Consider the following 22000-nt stretch of genomic DNA (forward strand, 5'->3'; position numbering starts at 1 on the left):
AAAGTTATCAATGAACGCAGCTGCCGCCCTTTCGGCTATCGTATCGCCGATCGGAGCGTAAACAGAATATTTAGTAAGGAGGTCCTGCATAGTGAGCACGTAATTATTTCCCCTGGTGCGTTGGAATGGGCCACAATGTCCAATGCGACCTTATCGAAGGCACGTCCAGGCGTATCAGTGAGGATCATTGGTTGGCGAGTCTTCTTCCATACAAGCTTAAGCTCTTGACAAAGCGACAATTTTTGATATAATCTTGGACATTCCTTTTTATGTTCTTCCAGGCAAAATGCTGTTTGATTTGTAGATAAGTTTTAGTCACTCCCTGTGACCGCCAGGGGTAGATTCGTGGTATTCTTTGATAATGGGCAAACACTGTTCCGCAGGTGGCGTGGTGACAGATCCGTGGCATATGGTTATGGCCATTGGATCCTTCATCGCCTCCTCCAACAATGATTGCATTTGTCACCAGGGTATGGCTTCCAGTCGGTCTGTGTATCGTAGACTAAGACTATGTAGTCTAGGTTCTGTTATCACGTCCAGTAGCGAGGAGAGGCTCTCAATTAACATTGGCATTTCCATGGATACATGCAATCGCTCTTTCGTTGGTAGCGCAATGATATGACAATTAGGGCTAGCTGCTGGATATACTCTTGCTCTTCCCAGTGTGAGATCATTAGCAGAGGCAGTCTTCCAGCGTCATAATATTCCTGAGCTCCCTTGCAAAAGGGGTTTCCGTAACCATAAGGACGATGTTACCACTGCGATCCAATAATGATATATACAGGATGAATCGTTTATATTAACCTTCTTCTGCGACTTCAAACTGTAACGATGCAGAGGTGTCGATTTGACGCAGAGGTGGAGGTTCCAGCTTCTAGTCCCAATGATGACAAAGCAATGTGTGGAGGGAAGGGAGAGGAATTGTTTTGAGTGACTGAAAGAGGCTCTTCAGAATTAGTTAGTTCAGTCGTTGAGTCTGAGACTCTTGTGGTATTCTTGGAGAATTTCTTCCTCTGTCGTGGCTTGTCCTCATTGTCACCGTCGTCCTCAAGAACTTCTCAAGTTTGGTCTGAGTTAAGGCGGAGTTTCTTCAGGATGAGATAAAGCGAGGCATGGGTTACAGTAGAAACAGGATTGCGAGACAGGGGGACTGCATTACTTATGCCAGTTTTATATACAATATGGTAGTCATATTCTTCCAACTTCAGTCGCCATTGCATGAGTCACGATATAGGGTTCTTGACACGGTGCAGCCATGTTAGGGGTTGATGATCCGTGACCAGGATGAACTTGCGCCCGTATAGATAGGGCCTAATATGTTTAACACAGTACGTGATTGCTAATAGTTCTTTCTCAATCGTCGAATAATTCTTCTCTGCAGCGTTTAACATTCTAGATGCGTATGAAATGGGTAAATTTTGGCCAAGGTCTCTTGACTCAGTACATCACCGATAGCATAATCGGAGGCATCGGTAGTGAGGATAAGCTCTTCTAAAATCTGGGAATTGTAGTATCGGCTCTTCGCACAATAATCTTCTAAGTAGTTCAAACGATTTTTGCGTCTTTTCATTCCACGAAAAGGTTGCGGTTTTTTTCAGCATGTTGGATAGTGGGCTCGCGATTTTGGAGAAGTTTGGGATAAAACGCCTCCGGCAAGGCCCAAAAACTGTCTTATGTTCTTAAGGTTCCGGGGAACAGGAAACTTCCTGACTGCGGCAATTTTTTGTGGATCTGGACGGAGACCGTCCTTCCTCATTATGTGACCAAGGTAAACCACTTCATGTCGAAAGAATTTGCACTTGTCAACTTGTAACGTTAAATTAGCCGATCGTAGTCGAGCTATTAGTTTAGACATTTTTATGTCGTGTTCGCGCAGGGAGCTGGCGTAGACGACGATATCGTCCATATACACAAAGAACTCATTACCTTGTAGGTCAGTTAATATTTGATCCATAAGTCGTTGGAACGTCGCTGGTGCGTTTCTCAAGCCGAAAAGCATTCGCGTAAACTCATAATGGTCGTGAGTGGTGGGAAAGGCAGTTTTGCAAGCGTTCTCAGCGTCTATTGGTATCTGGTGAAATCCATTAGCAAGGTCCAGTATAGAAAAGTACTTTGCTCCACCAAGTTGATCTTGAATGTCACTGATATTTGGTAGCAGATAGACGTCTGCTACCGTTTTTTCGTTCAGGCATCGGTAATTTATCACCATCCTTCACTTTTTATTTCTCGCGAAATCAGGCTTCTTCGGCACGATTCAGATAGGAGAGTTGTACGGGGACGTTAACGGGCGCACAATTTCCTTGTCTAGTAACTGGCTCACTTGCGCGTGTATTTTTTTGCGGTGTATGTGTGGAAAGCGGTACTGTTTCGTATTAATTGGTAAGCCGGTGGTTACGATCTTGTGGGACATCACATAAGTTTTCCCCAAAAATTCATGGGGTAGGTAAAAACGATCGTGACATAGTTCAACTAATTTAACTATGTTTTCCTTTTCAAGCAAGTTTAAATAATCAAGTCGTAACAATTTTAGAATTTCTTGTATTTTAATAGGTTTAGCGTCGTTCTCTGATATCAAAGGCAAATCGCATGGTTCACGCTGTCTATTATTTAGATTAGCACTAACGCACGGAGTAATATTTGTTACATTGTATATTTTTATTGCTGTAGTGGATAACGAGATCGCAATTACAGAAAAGTTGGATAGCGCAAATCTGTCGAGGAAAGGGGATGTTGCAAGAGCGCTTCTAGACGGGATTGCGCCGGCACGTTATGCGTCGGCAAACTAGAGGATCCCGCATGGAAATGAGTGGAATTAGAAAAGTCAGGGAGATTAGTAAATCCCGCGTGGGAGTGCGTGAAATAAGAGAAATTAGAAGGATTAGTAGATCCCACGTGAGAGAATTCGTAGCATCGTGCGGCAACGAGCCTCCTCCCTCTCGAGCCTCTTATCAATCACTATTATCTTGTTGCAAGCGTCAGAAAAATTAGCCCTCAGCACGAAGTTCGATCCGGTATTCGCGCGAAAGCCCCTCGTAAAATACCTCGAGGGCAAAGGAGTCGACGAGATTTTCGATTCAGTGAGGGTACTCTGTGAGATTCAGTGAGATTACTCTGATCGCCCTTGATAATCGCGGTATGCAGATCCTTAACGCGCCCGATATAGTCAAAAACCCAGCTAGCCAGGCCTGTTAAAATCACATATCGTAAAAGCTTTACAGCAAGGATTGTTTCAATTTTGACAACAATTTTATGACAAGTAATTGTCTGTTGCTTTGTTTTCTAAAAGTTTCGAGCAAATTTACGGCAAAAGTTTTCATCACACGATGCTGCAAATAACAGAGAAAGACTTGTACATAAATATTACGTATAGAAATTACAAGATTTGTTCCGACACGATAAAAATGCAAAATTTAAGCAAATAACAGAGCAAACCTTGCTACACGACATGACAATAAATTTATGGCAGAAACAGGAAATCTTGTTAAGCACAGAATAACGGCAAATTAGTAGCAAGAACAAAATAAAACTTGCCGAGCATACTTTCGCAACAAAATTGCAACAAGGTGTGTCCGTAAACAGCTTAGTTTTTGTTGGCAAGGCTTGTCGCAAATAGTATGACGCACATTTTATGCAAATAACAGGGTTCAATTATCGGGTTTTAAACTTTATTTCTGACTTTACTATCTATCTCGAGATGGCGCATTTCTCGTGAAAAAGATTTATCTACTGGATTAATAAAAGGGGCTCGTCGAGAACAGAGAACCAAGTATGATTGCACCATTCACATTTGATATTGGACTAATCAGTCTAATATTTCAGTCTAATAATCATTTTTGTTGATCTAAATTTCGACAATATTTGTCCTGTTCTTGCCACAAATTTGCTATCATATTGTGCATAGCAAGGTTTGCCTCGTTTTTGCCACAAATTTGCTATCATGCTATGTACAGCAAGGTTTGCTCTATTCTTGCCACAAATTTGCTATCATATTGTGTACAGCAAGGTTTGCCTTGTTCTTGCTACAAATTTGTTGTTATGCTTTACTAGCAAATTTTACCCTGTTATTTGCATAAAATATGCGTCATACTATTTACAACAAGCCTTGCTAGCAAAAGCTAAGCTTAATGCGGACACACCTTGTCGTAATTTTGTTACAAAGGTTTGCTCGAGTTTGCGGCAAACTTCGCGCAAAGTTTGCGTCATTTTGCTAGCTGGGAATATGCTCGTTAAGCCTTTTGTATGTCATGCTTAGTTGACCACGATAATAATTCGCGTTCCTTCCCGGACCGAAAGTGCGTTTCAACACGTCCAGGATTTTATCAACGGTTGCATGGATCTCGTCTTCCACGGCCATGTACGCGTGATGCGATTATTATTACGTAGCATTCGAACAAATAGCGCTTCGTCAACTAACGGCACAGTTTTCCTCGCTCTCTTACGGGCCCTGGCGAATTATCACACGGGGATATTGTACCCGTCGTATTTCGGGACTAGTTCAAGCGTTTCTCGTAAATATAATTTAGGACGCAAAAGTGAAGGTGTTCGTCACGAAGGGAGAACCTGCCGAAATGTGCGGAGTATGCATGGAGGTAGAATGGAGCAGGGGCGAAGGAATGTTCGGTTTGGATTTATCGGGGAAAAGGGAGGGGTCGTTACAGCGGAGGTTGGACAGGGTACTCGTAAGTTGGCACAACATATTTTCCAGCAGATCGGTCCACTGGCTGAGCTTTCTTTCTCTCTCCCTCATGTCTCTAATGGCTTGTTTATAGTTAATTCGACCTAGTCCCCCCCTCCCCGATGGCGGAGGGTTTACCGCATCCATATACTCCAGAGATTCGTCGTTATGTTCCATAATAAATAAACATTAATTAAATATTATATAAATATTTGTCATAAATTATTATTATTATTGTAACTTAAATATTAAATCAATATTAGATAAATAAATATAAAATATTACGTTTTAATAAAATTAACGTGTACTCCGGCGCGAATTGTTATATAAATATTATTTTAAACAATTTATTAAATTGTTAAATTAATATTCAATAAATATAAATTAAACATTATATAAATATTTGTCCTAAACTGTTATTTCAAATAATTAATCATTGTAACATAAATATTATATTAATATTTAAAAAATATTTTTAAAGTATTACTTTAAATATTATTTTAAAGATAAAATAAATATTACATAAACATTAAATAAGTAATGTTACGTAAATATTATTTTAAACGTTTTATTAAAATGTAAAGTCAATATATTAAATAAATATTAATTAAATATTTGTCCTAAATCATTATTTTAAATAATTAACGATTAAAATATAAATATTAAATTAATATTAAATAAATATTTTTTTAAGTTTTATTTTAGATATTTTTTTAAATATAAAATAAATATTAAATAAACATTAAATAAATATTGCGTAAGTAATTTTCTTAAACTATTATTTTTAATAAAAAATTAATTATTTTTAAATATTAAATGAACGTTAAATAAACATTTTATAAATATTTTTTCTAAATCATTATTTGAAATAAATAATTTATATAAAATAAATATTAAATAAATATTACTTAAATAATTTTCTTAAATCATTATTTTTTATAAAAATTAATAATTTATAAATATTAAATCAACGTTAAATTGACGTTTTATAAATATTTTTTCTAATTCATTATTTGAAATAAATAATTAATATAAAACAAATGTTTAATAAATATTATTTGTACAATAAATGCTAATAATGTAAAAATAATTAAAAATAAATATTTAAAAACCGTTTAAAAAATATTGTGTGCTCTTTGGAGTAATTAATAACGCGCTTATTTAAATTATTGGTTCTCTTTCCATCTATTGAGCATACGTTTTAACTACAATATAATCAAGCAAGTATTAAGTTTGATTTACTGTTTCTCTATCTCGTTTAACAATTTATTTATACATCAAACACATAATACTAAGAAATCGGTCATATTTATAGTCCATTTTACATCGCAAGGAATGGAATGTGTAACGAATTTTATTGTCCTTGGCACCTACGTTTTTTCAACTTTGACATTTGTTACAGGACGTTCTTATTTATAGATCTTCCCTAATTACACCGTTTATTTTAACTATTATTGAAAGAAAATTGTTACATGTCAATTCTTTTCCGACTTCAATTATGTCTTATTTATCTGTGTGCTTTATGTTCGTATTTTAATATTAATAATAATCTGATTACAAATCAAAATGTTTATTTGTTAGATATAATACATTAATATAACAATATTCAGTATTGGCTCATTTGTCCGTTTCTCTATTATTTGATTTTTATCATAAGGACTTTATAAAATATATTTAATTGTAACTTAATATTTTATAAATGTTTTTAAAATTAATATTTTTATAATATTAAGACAGCAATATCATTAAGTAATTTTAATAATATTGCTGTCCTAATATTATTGAAATATCTTAAAAACATTTATTAATATATTTTTTTAATGTTATTAAACGTTATGACATAATGTTTGATATATATTTTTAAAATATTACTGGTAATTCTCTTCTTACAATAACGTCCAAAAGTGTAGCGCACTGCAGCATGTGTTTTCTCGCAGGCCTTTCTCTCTTCCAGCGAAAAAATTTTTTGTGATCCTGGGGTTGAAGGATCACTATTTTTTTCGGGCACGCTGCCGGACTTCTCGGAACACAGGTCACTTACGAACACGTCGAGTTAAAAGTTTACCAAAAGAACAGTATATATCCTTTTACTTTTAGAAAGGATTTTTTTATTACAATTATGTAACGACCCGCACAGTTATTGTTCCGTTTACAAAATATTAGTCCACAATTAGTACGCGGTATTCTCTGCTTCACTAATGCTTCACTAATCCGCCTCGCCACCACCTAAGGCCGCCAGCATCTCAGATACTACGCCGAGCACCGCTGAGTGCCATCGAATACTTTTTCTCCTTCTCTGTCTTTCTAATAACCGACTTGCGACAGACGCGACGAGAGCGGCCGAGCCGGCCGGAGATTCAAGGTAAGTTAGTCCATTTCCCTACGGACTAATTTAGGGTCTTTGACCCGGCTAAATCATGGTACTGTGACCCTCTGCTTGGGTCGGATATCCAATTGGGGACTTAGAAAAAAAAGAAGAAGAGACTTGAAGTACATACGCGACCGACTTGGGCGCTCGGCGGAGCACCCGAAATGCTGGCGGCCCAAAACTTGCACCACTGGTTTTGACATCGACATCGGTTGTGTGTGTGTGTGTGTGTGTGTGTGTGTGTGTGTGTGTGTGTGTGTGTGTGTGTGTGTGTGTGTGTTGCTCGGTAGTTCGTCCGGTGCAAAGATTTTCCGGAGTTATTCAATATGATTCAATACGTCTAAGGGCTAGGGCTAATTTCACCAATCACGGTTAGACAAACCGTTAAAATTATCAGAAGGAAAATAGATGTGAATACTTTTGTTACGTACGCGTGAACATATTAACCCTTTAAGGACCAAATAGACACTTTTTCTATGCAATTTTATTGCCATAATTTCTTATGTTAAAGCGAAAAAAATGTATTAAGGTTATTTCTTATATTTTCGGGATTGCTCTCTTTCAGATGCAGTCGTCAGAATTTTGAAAATTCCATTTGTTTAAAAGTTACTGCTCGATGCTTCAACAAGAAATTGAAATTTTTACAAATTGTTTTTCATAAATTTATAATTTACTATCATTTATAGTTTTTGAAAATCACCGAAACGTGGATATATCGCGTCCTATACCTTTAAGCTTTCGAAAGGCATACCGCATTTTTTTACATCATAATGGTGAAAACCAACTGGAGACGAATAAGTGGATATTTCTCGAATTTCTAAAAATTTAAAACAATGGAATGCGACGAACAATAGAGGAATATTGATTTCTTATTTGGTTTCCGATGGTACCGGGTTCCAATCAATATCAGCGACAGTATTGATCGAACATAGGGTTACACTCTAAAACAAAACATTAAAAAAAAAACAAAAATGTTCTTTAACTCTCCGTCTGTACACTGATCCCAAAAGGAAACAAGCAAAATTTTTTACTTGTGCAGGTACAAAACTGGTGATAGGTAAAGCTTGGCTCCCTTTCCTAAAAAAACTTAGTAATAGTAGGTACTCATACCCAAAAGGACGCTTCGATTCGACTCTTGTTGTTAAAACGGCATAATCCCAGAGAATATAAAACTATCAGAAAGACATCTTTAAGGCGTCTTATGACCCGATTTAAGACGTTTTAAGACGTCTAAAAGACGTTTAATTTTTTTTATTTATGACGTTTTATAGACGTCCTATTTTATCAAATTTATGACATCTGTGAGACGTCTTATATAAAAATTATTTTAGACATCTCTGGCGGAAAAATTTCTACAAAATTCTAAAAAACTACAAAAATTTAGAAAATAAGTGTTCCAAATCTAGCATTTTTTTATAGTCTCTACAATAAGATTTATATTACATTATAATAAAAATACAAAACAATAAATAGAAACAAATTAATTGAATACAATGCCATAGGCAATAAATAAATAAAGTAAGTTAGAAGTACGTGAATAAATGAATTAGATTTATTAAAGATAGATAAATGCTTATTCAAAAATAAAATAAAAAGAGCAACAGTAAAGCAAGGCTCTTGAAAGTTAAACAACGAAAGCAAAGAAAATTTGAAAAAAATGTAGCATAAGAATAGAGAGCCGCAGCAACGCGTGGCAGGGCATAGCTAGTATTTAATATTTTAATAAAATTGCAACAAATTTTTCCGTCCCACTTTGCAGACTGCGGACTGTCGGATACCTATTTATATAATATCCGGTGTGGTTAAAAAATTTGATGCAAGCATATAATGGCTGTATTCTAAAATTCACTGTTTGTACTGAAAATGTATAGTATACATAATGTGAACTATAGATTTTCAGTGCTTGCAATATAATTTGGAATACAGCCAAAATGTAACCACAGCATCATGCAACATTTCACACAACCATTCACAATACAATTTTATACATACACGCGCGTATATAAATATATAATGCATTAGAACACGTATTCACTCACATAACAATTCGCTAAATTTTGCATACACGCACACAACTTATATAAATAAAAAAAATTTCACTTACATCACTTCTCAGATGTAATATGTCCCGCTCTTGCTAAGAGTTCACATCTTTTCCTCCAATATTATGTCAATCTGAAGGCATGCCTTGCTTCTTACACGGAAAGCATGACTTCTTCAGAATTGATGATTTATTAGAGTAGAGAAGAATCCTGTTTATCTTATGATACAAACACTCATACTTTACAAACAACATACAAAACATACAAAAATATTCACAACACTAAAATTCTTCTCAGATGCGATATGTCCCGCTCTTGCTAAGACTTCGCATCTTTTCCTCCGATATTATGTCAACCTGAAGGCATGCCTTGCTTCTTACATGGAAAGCATGACTTCTTCAGAATTAATGTTTTATCAGAGTAGAGAAGAGTCCTACCTATCTCATGATATAAACTAAACACTCACACTTTTACAAAAAACTATTACTTCATAACATCACACACATACATACCAATTCTGTACATAAATTATATATACACACGCAATAGACGCACAATACACAATCAATCTATACATATACAGCAATTTTATACATAAATTTTATTTATCTATATATAATATACACGCATATACATCCACAAACACACATATTACACCAAAAATATTATTAACTCATATTTTGTTTAACCGAACATTTATAATCTGCTAACATTTATAATCTGCGTTTCCTGCCTAGTTTTTCATTTTTATACGTTTCTCGCGTGCACTTAATGTTATTAATATCTGCCATTTCACACTTAAGTACACTGTCATCTTCCGCAAAAAGTAATTTATTTTTTGTTCACATCACAACGTAATAGTTTTAGCAGCGACAACGCGAACTAAAGTTTTAATAAAATCTACTTGATGTTCAAGCACTTTAACGCGGTTTAAATATAAACATATTAAAAAAAAATTTAAAGTTAATATTAAAATAACAATAATATTTAAAAGTATAAACATTAATTGACATAGAGTTAAATTTATGCAATAAATTAAATTAAAAATAATATAGTTAAAAACAATAAAATAAGAAATATATACAACAGGGCAAATTACATATTTATATGAGAAAAACTCTTAAGATAAAATTTGTTTGATTCTGAGAGTATTACGAAACTTATTATTTTACTTTAAATAGTCATATCAATTATCTTGGTTTTATTTTTAACAAAATGTCGATTCTTATACAGATTATTTAAAATTATATATAATATTTTTAAAATTAAAATTTTAAATTAAAAAAAATTACATTTTAATTAAAAATTAAGTTTATAAATATATAAAATATTATTTTTATGCTAAAATATTTCCTTTATTATTTTTTTCTTATAAAAATTTAATTTCAGAAGAATTAAATAAAGTAAATGGATATATTCATTATTAATATATATATGTTAATTTTTTTAAAAGTTTTTATATGTACAAAACTACTTTAAATTAAAAATTATATGCAACATTTACTGAATTCATCGAAAGAGATTAATAACTTTATTAACTTTTTACTTTATAACTTTTTTTCAAAAATATTTAAAAAATAAAAATTTTTTAATAAAACAAAAAGTAGCAATTACATATAAAAAATAATAAATATAAGAGAGATAGAATTAGGCATAATTAATTGGTTCCGCCGTGCCTCCGAAAGGACTCCAAAAAAAGCAGATAATATTAAAGTAGTGTAAAATTATTAGTGTTTTTTTTTATATTTAACATGGCTGTTTTTCTTTTAAAAAATGCAAAATATTGGTAGCATTATTAGTTAGTATTAATATTGTAAAAAGATTACGTCTATAAACTATGATGTCTAAACTATGATGTCTAAACAATACTGAAATAATGTAAAATTATTAATGTGTTTTTTTTCAATATTTAACTCGGCTGTTTTTCTTTAAAAATGCACAAATTTGCAATATTAGTAACATTATCAGTTAGTTTTAATATTATAGAAATATTGCATCTATACTGTAATGTAAACGTGGAAAATAGCACATCGATAACAATATTATATTGAAATGTATTGCGATTAAAATATGGTTTATAAAGTTATATATTTTATAATATATATAAATTAACTGAAAATAATTATTGACAATTGCAATATATACAGCAGTGGTTAAAAATTAATACTTGATCTCTTTTTTGCCACACTTACAATACCACTTACAATAAAAATGCACTCATTGATCTCTGTTTAAGTTATTGTATTCAAAATGATAATATATTTGATAACGAATAAATATTTAGAAAACTACTTTAAAATACGTATAAAATATGTATGAAATATTCAAACAAGAAATTAATTTGACCACGAGTTATTTTATCGTTGCTCAATAATAAGGTGTACATGGCCTCTTACTGTAAGACCGGCACTTCTTTCGTTAAAACAAAGTGGGACCCTAGTCCGGGAATGAAATTTGAATCTGTATTTGGCCAGAAGACAAATCAGTACGACTTTTACTTGTGCATACCCAAATCGTTCACCTGAAAATTAATTAACACATGATACTTTTAAGACTTTGTGTGTGTGTAAGTCATAATTTTTCACATTCAATTTTTTACAGTGTTTCAAGATACTCATGAGCATCAGTATTATTAAATTACATTACAGTTTTAGTTGAAGACTAAATGTTTCAAAATCAATGAATATGTGATATGTAGTTCACATTAGCGCTGCCAATTTTGAAGATCTACGGCCGGTATTCATAGTCGAATATTATTTCGAGATCATCTCAATCAATGTCTTAAAATGTTAATACGACTCTGTGATTGGTTGATAGCATTTTAAGACAGTATTTAAGATGATCTTAAATATAAAAACCGACAATGAATACCGGACTACAACCAAACTATGTTTATGGAATTGAAAAAGAACTAAAGGCAAGAATTAATTATATTATAGACTCACAAGGAAACCTCGCAAACCCGAAAATTCTGATAAAACTTGGCATAAATGTAGAGGAGGTAAATACATAAATTTAGAAATTTTTTGTTTGGACTTATAAACGGTTTAAAGGATTGAAACCACCCTTTAAAAGTTGAGGGTTTTTGCCTTTTTTCGATGTATCTCGTAAACAAAATATCAAAAGATGTTTTATACAAAAGTTTTACAGCATAAATACTTCTATTTAACTATTCTATTCATTTTTTGAAAAAAATTGTTTTTGAAAAATATTTTTTTGTATAAAATATTTTTTAATATCTCGTTTAATTTACGAGATATATCAAGAAAAAGCAAAAATGTCTTTACCTTTAAAGGGTGGTTTCAATCCTTTAAACCGTTTATAAGCCCAAACAAAAAATTCTAAATTCAGGTATTTACCCCCTTTACATTTATTACACAACAAAAGTTAAAAATAAAATTTTAAAAATGTAAACGTGTGTCTTTTAAACTAGAAAATGTCCTATCAGATAATATAAGAGTAATACTGTTTAATTTTGTAATAATTAATGATTTTGCATAATATATTCAAAAATAAACATCTGAGAAATTAAGAGACGATATGTAATATATATATATACATATAAGGTATTAATAAATTAATTTATATTCTTACCAATGCATTTTCGTGGGCCTTCCCCGAATGGTAAATATGCGTACGGATGTCTCTTTGCTATCTCGTCCTTATTGAATCGTTCAGGATCAAATTTATCTGGGTCCGGATATATAGATGGATCTCGATGCAGTCCAAGCACCGGTACAGTAATTAATGTCCCCTTTGGCACACGAATATTTGTCGTCGGTAAGTCTAATTCCTCGGTACAAACACGATTCATCATTGGAAGAGGTGGATATTTTCTCATAGTTTCTGTCATATTTAAACAAAGTATGAACAAAGTATAAAAATTGTATATCTGAATACAATGCAATATATTTACCATTTATTATTTTATGCAGATATATCATTTCGTTCATTGCGTCGTAAGACAGATCGTTATGCTTTTTCAATATTTCGTCAATTTCCTCGCGAACTTTATCTTGTATATCTTGATGTTGAGCTAATTCATATAAAGCGAATGTCGCGGTCGTCGAGGAGCTTTCAAAACCAGCTGCGATAAAAACAAAACTTTGCGCAGCAGCTTCCAACATGGTGATCTTCTTTGTGGTTCCTAATAAAATAAAATTATATATGTATATAAAAAAATATTAATATAAAAGTATACATAAAATATGTGTATTAACCTGACATATTGATAGTTTCATTATCGTCATCGTCAATGTAACCTTTTTCCATTAGTTGTATGAGTAGATTCATAAAATCATTTTTAATAATATTATGAGTTTGCCTATATTTTACATTCTCTCTGAACACATTTATATAAAAATTGGAGATACATTTGTCAATGAGTGGGATAGAAAAAAGGTCCATAATTTTTGGCATGAACATTAACAAAGCAATCCAAATTGGATTTAGCTTAAAAATTTTTTTTCCCTGGACAAAGTAATCGCTAGATAGATCCTGAATGCAGTTGGATTCGATACCAAAAGCAGTTGACATAATTACATCTATTGAATACCTATTAATAAAAATTAAATATTAAAAAACGTATATCTTTCTGAGCTAACACTGAGAAAAAAATTTACTAAGAAACAAAAAATGCGTGTCCAGTTGTATGCAAACGCATGATTTTCTAAAATTAAAGAAAATATTTTGTCTTTTAGTAAATATTTTTCTCAGTGTATACACATTTACTAAAAAATAAAATATTTTCTTTAATTTTAGAAAATCATGCGTTGCATACAACTTGACACGCATTTATTGTTTTTTAGTAAATTTTTTTCTCAGTGCAGTGTGTAAATAATGCAATGTATTTTGTACTATTTCATACATACAATTAGATATAGATATTTCGAATAGAAAAAGAAAATCAATAGTTTTTAAGCAAATTGATCAATTGAGCAATGTAATTGGTCAATTTTGTTTCCATTCGAAAACTTGTTGATGCAATTTCGAGTATCACACAAGAGACTTTTAAAATTATTTGTACTAGTAATCAACCAAATACGAATTTATGAATTATGTTTTGTTCTAAAAATATAATTTTACAAAATTATTTTTCGTCGAACAATAGTTCATAAATTAAAAAAAAACTGTGTTTTAATGCTATTATTTTCTATTTCTAATGTTCTAATGTAATAATAACTTTATTTTCAATTTTATAAGAATTTTGTCATCATCGTACTAGTAGTTATAATAGTTTAAATAAGTTTTTTTTAAACAATTTACCTTGCTAATATATTTTTTATCTCGATGGATTCTCCCATCTGTGCTTTACTTTCTAGATTCTTTAAAAGTTTTCCGCTACATTTCTTCAAGATCGGAAACATCTGCTTTATTCTTCCCGTAGTAAAAGTAGGTGTTATTTTGGCACGTAACTTTCGCCATTTTTTTCCAGGTAAAAAAAATAAATTGGCAGACAATGGATCAATATTTTCGTTGGTATACATCCCACGATCATGGAAACTTGTAAATTCTTTTGTTAATACCGTTCGAATAAGATCCAAGTCGGCAATCACCAAGATGGGTTTAAAAAATGCATAAATTCCAAAAACCCGATGATCCTTATATTTCATGTATAGATCACGCAAAAATACACCTGTCGACAAATTTACTTAATTTACTTAATTACTTTTGCATTTTTATTATAAACAGAAATGTAAATAAACATTATAAATTATTTATAAGTTTAAAAAGAAATTATAATAATGATATTAAAAAATAATTAAAAGATATGTATTTTTATGAAAACTTTTAATTATTTTTACAGAAAACAATTGTTTTACATAATTTTGTATTGCAAAAAAAACTAACACACAAAATAATAAAATTTTTCGTAGAATATACATACATATATGTACATAATCTTAATTTATATGTTTCTATTAAACTTCGTGTTTGTTAAGTATTTATTATTATTAATTTTATCATTTTAACCCTTTCGTGTTTTTTGAATATACATATCCTACTTACAAAATTTATCATAACTTTTAAACAGATAGTTCTTCCGTCCTGGCTGTTTTCAAAGAAAAAATTCAAGCTAAATGTATAAAATATATAATGTAACCATATATGTAATACTCCTATATTGCTAACGTCCTTTGAAAGCTGTAAGATAGCACGGTGCAGATGTATATACTCGCTCTCTCCCGTTGGTTACATTTTGCGTTGTGCGCATGCGTTGGCTCTCTCTCAAACGACCAATGGCATACTTTTTATCTTACATAGGCATCGCAAGCGATGATAAAATGACTAAAGCCAAAAATAGCCACAAACGTCTTACATTGGCACGTATAATCGTAGATATTAATACGCATATACATACCTGGATTTTTCTCTTGGTTTTTTTCCTCTTCACTAATAACATAATAACATAGCACAGTTATAAGCAGCTGCTGCCGGTTTTTTTTAATCGTAATTAATTTATATATTGTATTTATATATCGCTTGCGACGCCTGTGTAAAAGTATACCATTAGTCGTTTGAGAGAGAGCTAACGCATACGCGCAACGCAAAATGTAACCAACGGAAGAAAGACACGAGTATATACGTCTGCACCGTGCTATCTTAGGACGTTAGCAATATAGGAGTATTACATATATGAATGTAACATATAAATTTGTACACAAAAAATTAAATTTTATTATATATTTACATTATATGTGAGAGAATATTGTAACAAATATTAAAGATACCTATTTGTATTTTTCCAGTAATAAATGATGAAACATTTCCAGTTGGTACGGTAGGTTTAACATAAAAAACACCTTTCTTGTACCAAAAATTGAAAATTACATACTTATAATAAATATATATAATGCTCAAGGCAATGATAAAAATCCCAATTAATTCCGCAAGTACCATCGTAAATCTGAAACAAAATATATTTTACTATACAAAGAAATAACTTAAATATGTATACATATCATCACAGGACACGATAATGGCCTAGTTTACATCATCAAAACCTTGGTATGCGTATAAAGTTTGGTGCGCACCAACCCAGGCAACCAGCTGACGTCGAAATGACGTAAATTTACGTGATTTTTGTCACTAATTGGTGACTATGACCTAAAACTGACGTTATTTTAAACGTCATAACAATCACGTCAGTATATACGTCATAAGTATACGTTATATATGACGTAACTATTGGTCTTTGGAGTTACGTCAGTTAGAAAAGGTAAATAAGACGTCATAATGACGTTATTTAAATGACGTCCCTGATGAAAATATTATATTACTAAAATTTTTACTGAAAATTTCTTTCAATTGACCCCTTTTCACTAAAATTCAGTAAGATTCGTTAAATTTAATTAAAATTAATTAAAATTTATTAAGGTTTCTTTAACATTCATTAAAATTTATATAATTTATTTTTTTGTTAAATAACACTAAAGTAAATTTAATGAATTTTATAAAATTTTAATGAATTAAATGAGTTTTAATGAATTTTAATGAATTTTATACATGAGTTTTAATAAATTTTAATGAATTTAATAAATTTTATAAAATTTTAATGAATTAAATGAGTTTTAATAAATTTTAATAAATTTAATAAATTTCAATGAAATGGGTCAATTGAAAAAGATTTTCAATAAGATATTTCCATTAGGGGTTATTACACGGTATAGAACACGGTTTTGTTAAAAAATTGTGTATATTATGTATTATGCGTAAATATTTCATACATTTTCAGACGTCAAGTTACTACAAGTTTCATGTTTCTGACAACTATTGAACTGATCTATAACAAATATGTATTCATGAGCATCAAGTGTTCATGGATCATCACGAAGTGCTAGGTTGCGAACGATGTTCGAAGTCAAGCAACGTCGACGGCGGTTCAGAGTTGGATGGGTGACCGCGGAAGTTAGGCAATCCCCCAGTATAACGTGGCTTGTTGAGAAACAACGTAAATTTTTTTTTTACATTATAATTATGTTATTTCGATATTTTCACAATGCAAGTATACTGCATATATAGGACATGTGCTCAAATATTTTCTAAAATGTCAAAATAACGGCGATTTTTACTACCTGGGATAGTCATAAAAATGACGTAAGTAAACGTCATTAACCTGACGTCATTTTTGACGAGACAAACTCACGTCGTCATTACGTCAATTTGACGTCATAAACTGACGTCGAACGGGTCAAAAACTGACGTTATATTCACGTCATTTCGACGTCAGCTGGTTGCCTGGGAAAGGATTAGTATGGGCGCGTTTACATCGAATGTACTAAGGGCCGATTTCACCAACTCCGGTTACCTTAACCGGCCGGTTATTCCATTAGAATTGACCAATCGTATTTGTCGTTAAGCAAAATTAACAAATGCGATTGGTCAATTCCAATGGAATAACCAACTGGTTAAGGTTAGAGATACTATAACAGAGATTCGCCAATGTGTCGTCTTGGGGTAAAACCGGATATCGGATATGACGTTTTCGATGGCGGTTTACTCTGTTTTCTTTTGACAGGTGACAGGTGACAGGTTAGATCGGCTAGGCTTTCTCTGTCAGTTATATCTATCTTTCTCTCTCATACTTCCGGTTATACCCCAAGCGACGGGAGCCAATCAGAAATCGTTAACGCATTGGCGAATCTCTGTTATAGTATCTCTAGTTAAGGTAACCGGAGTTGGTGGAAATCGGCCCTTAGTGTTATGTCCGGATCTAGGGGATTTTCTTTTTACGTTGCGTCGCGACGCTTTGGTCGCCTGACCGGGGCTCTTCTTTTTGAGTTTCGGGCAGTCCGCTTACACTGAGGATGCGGTCCCATGAAACGAATTATGCGGAAGCGGAACAAGCGGATCACCAATCACAGGACCGTTTCGACGGAATCTTTGAAAGAGTTCTATTAGATTGATCCCGCGATTGGTGATCCGCTCGTTCCGCTTCCGCATAATCCGCTCCATGAGATCGCACCTTGACTTTACCCAGGCGACAGTTCGTTACCGATGGAAAATCTTGTAGGCTTATAGTTAATGTAATTATGATATAGTTATAATTACGTATAAGAGATCTGTTTGTACATATATTTTACGAATGTACTGGTGAAAATGTAAAATCGGAGCGTAAGTCGAATTAAAGGGAGAGTAATAGAAGCGTTAACAAACATTCTACGAAGCGTAAATTGGAACAATGAAATGTAAAAGAAGTGTTAACGCTTCTTTTACATTTCATTGTTCCAATTTACACTTCGTAGAATGTTTGTTAACGCTTCTATTACTCTCCCTTTAATTCGACTTACGCTCCGATTTTACATTTTCACCAGGGTATAATATATGGTATTATTGTGGGTACGGATAAGTATATGAATCATCTTACATGTTTCTATATAAAAAACTGTCATAATTTTATTATGAACAATATGTTATGATTTCTTACAACTTTAATATTTAATCTACGAGTACAATACTACAAAATTTTAACTGAGAAAATTATGTTGTTATTAAAGTACAAACACTTCATATATTTCACTTATTACAAAAGGATGTATAAAATTTATAAATGCAAGTAATCGCTGTAAATGTTCTATAATAATACATAAACAAATACCACATACATGTACATGTTTTATACGTATCTATTAATAAAATAATGTATGGTATTAATTATTATTAAGTGTCAACGGGGTTCCCTTACATTTCGGGCTGAGGAAATATTAATATTCTCGATATCGTTGAACTATCATAAGTCGTTGACGGATCTAACGGTTCTAATTGAGTGGGAGAATCGTCGTCGGAGTCATTGAGGGTAATGACTTCGATGTTGCTGGCTGTAATTTGCTTATAACGTTCGAAGGAGATAGTGTCCTCCTAGGAAAGATTAACGGGGGAGATCGCTCCCCCGGGAACAAAGTTGATAGTTTGGTTCACATGAGGAGGGGTGGAGGGGACCTCCAGCGGGTAGCCCACAACAGTTTCTATGTCTCGGAGGGCCCGTTCCAGGGCTTGCTGTTGAGCTTTTAGTATTCTTCCCGCTTCCTTCGACCGGCACGATGAGCGTTTCTTTGTTATCTACAGCAAAACGAGAAAATGCTTTATTAAGCGACTGGACGCTTAGGTAAGCATTTTATTTCGGTAGATTAGGGCCGCCGGTATACTTTTGCTCGTATTGTACTTGACTTATTTCGCTGGGCAAGCGATTGAACGCTGCTGGCGGAATCTAACTGTGCTTATTTCGCTGGCAAATACTTGCTGGCGGGAATCTATGTTCTGCTTATTCGCTGGCGAGCGATTGAACGCTCGCTGGCGGTTGTTGGAGCAAAAGTATTCCGGGTTTTCAAAATCTACCAGTAATGTTTTAACATTTACTCACTTTAGCACGGGGTACCGAATCCATAGTGGGGAGATTGGAGCAGCGGGAATAGTTTTTCTGTTGGAATTGTGTTATTGTCATTAAGGAAATTAATCGCTGGGTCGTTGGCAGGATTACGACAAATTTCTGGTTTTCTCTAAAACTTACGACTGGTATCGAGGCAGAATTTTCCAGCGGGACCGCCAGCTCAGTCAAAATGACGTTACATATGCCATGCCGGCATCAACATCGGTTGTTCGCATCATTGTGTCAAAAAAAATTTAATATGGACGAAAAATTGACATCATATACATAAATAACCATGCATAATAAAATATCCGTATAAGAAAAGATAGAAATAGATGTTTAAATAATAAATAGTAATGTTATATGAAAAAATTCAATCAGTATCATGTGGCATCAAAATGAATTAAATGATGTCAAAATGGACTGATATTAATGAGGCAGACAATTACTTAACGTTATTATATCCAAGTGAAGCAATATCCCATATAGCACAAAATATTTACAAAATATTTATAAAAGTATTTATAAAAAGAAAATAATAAATATTTTGTACTATTTTTATGGTCCAAATTTTCAATATAAAAAAAAATTATTGATAAACATTTCTGAAAATATTTAAAATAATATTTATACCATGTTATCAAAGAATATAAAAAAATATTTAATTCATATACCGTAAATATTTTTCAGTATATTTTAAAAATATATTCTATATATTGTTGATAATAATTTAACAATGAAATTAATAAGTAAATAAATTAATGCTATTTATTTTTAATACGTTTTGCAAATTTAATTGCTTTTATAAAAAATAATATAATTGCGTCAGTTTTGGCCGGAAATTCATAGTCGAATCTTACTCAAGTTCCAGCTTAAGCACGATCTTGAGACGTCAATGCTGTTATTTCATTGGTTAAGTAAGTCTCAAGTCGGCTCGAAGTTAGACTTAAGACCATTCTTTGAGCTTAAGATCGGTTCTATGAATTCCGTCCTTTATAACATATATATAGGTAATATGGCTGGGTTCGGAGAACGCTATTAGCGCTAAAAGTATCATTCTATCTTGTTGCTCAGTTGAATGTCGAAGAAGATAGAGCACGCTCACAGCGCCAAAAGCGTGGTCTCCGAACCCAACCTATGTAGACAATAACAAGTACCCATATCGATGAGTCAAATTGGCGTAGCAGATAAAAGTACAAGATTCGTCATCCTAAGGTCCCGGGTTCAAAACTTACCAGCGCAAGTAAGAATAAAATAAATAATATAATTTAAATTTAATTAATTAATAAAAATTTGTTCTAAATTTAGTATGTACTGTTGATAAAAATAATTGAAAAAAATGAAATTTTATTTTAAATTTTTATTTCGTCAATCATATATCGAGACTCCATGAGCTTCTATTAACGATCCACAAAGACCCGTATCATAGTCGAGACTTATTTCCAAGACCCGCCTTAAGTTTGGTCTTAAGATGCCCTCTAGTTTCATAGTCGACAAATAAGCAAAGACTTGAGTTAAAATCTCAAGTCGTGACTTGACCAAGACGATCTTATTTCAGAACGCCTGAATGTGTTTTCATAAACTTTTCTTATTCAATATAAGCACAGGCTTAAGATGATACGTATTCATAGTCATTTAAGATCGTCTTATTTGACATACAGGGTGTCTCAACGCACATGGACTATTACTCGTAAAAAGGTAAAAGGGATCGAGATGAACATAAAAGTCCAATATTTGTCTTGGTTAGGTCTGCAATAATCGAGATATTAACGTATGGAATCTCAAATAATCTAATTAATTTCTATCGTAATTGTGAACAGTAAATAATAAAAGCTTATCAAACATTCATAATAGATTTTTTCAGTGTTATGGCTCAAGCGGATCGAGCTCTTTCCTCGGCGCGCTCTCATTCGCATAATTTGAAAAATTAATACCTTGATTATTGGTGGACCTAACCCGAGACTTAACCCAAGACCTAACCCAAGACAATATTGGATTTTTATATTCATCTCGATCCCCTTTACCTTTTTACGAGTAATGGTCCACGTGCGTTGGGACACCCTGTATATATCGGCAAATAAGACGATCTTCGCCAAGTCGTGTCTGTAGTGAACTTAAGAAGTGAACGCTAATCTAATTATATAAGTTGCGACAGTTTTATATTTATAATTAATTTTGAAAAACCAAGAAATATTGAAATCCCAGATATTAACTTATCTAATGAAGAAAATGAAGAAAACGAATTACAAATACAACTTCCAAAAAGATATAATTGAGATGGTCACAAAATCTTTTTAATTTTTGAAATAAAAATGAGTTTAAAAAAAGATTTCGGTTTTTAAAAGAATCAATTATGTATGGAATTTTACTAATAATAAAAGAAGGACATGCTAAAATAATAACAGAGGATTTACTATTACAAATGAATGGATTATTGTAATAATGAATAATATATAAATTGATTGATTATAAATAATTGTTAATATATTTTTTTATATAACACATGACATTTATTAAATTGATAAATTATAAATGAAAACGCATATGTA

The 22000-nt window shown here is 32.3% G+C and overlaps 2 protein-coding genes across 3 annotated transcripts in view; one reads left to right on the plus strand and one right to left on the minus strand.

The window, feature by feature from the left end:
* LOC118647631 overlaps positions 1-22000 on the plus strand; it is a 377709-nt gene that overhangs the window by 311366 nt on the left and 44343 nt on the right. The window lies entirely within an intron of this gene.
* Positions 11310-15985, minus strand: LOC118644186 (probable cytochrome P450 6a20). Its single transcript, XM_036292886.1, has 6 exons — positions 15817-15985; positions 14351-14720; positions 13306-13640; positions 13002-13232; positions 12680-12931; positions 11310-11606 (listed from the first exon to the last, which is right to left on the minus strand). The coding sequence occupies exons 1-6, from the start codon at positions 15983-15985 to the stop codon at positions 11443-11445; spliced, it is 1521 nt and encodes a 506-aa protein (XP_036148779.1). The 3' UTR covers positions 11310-11442.

Source organism: Monomorium pharaonis, chromosome 10, assembly GCF_013373865.1.
Source record: "Monomorium pharaonis isolate MP-MQ-018 chromosome 10, ASM1337386v2, whole genome shotgun sequence".
NCBI classification, from domain to species: domain Eukaryota; kingdom Metazoa; phylum Arthropoda; class Insecta; order Hymenoptera; family Formicidae; genus Monomorium; species Monomorium pharaonis.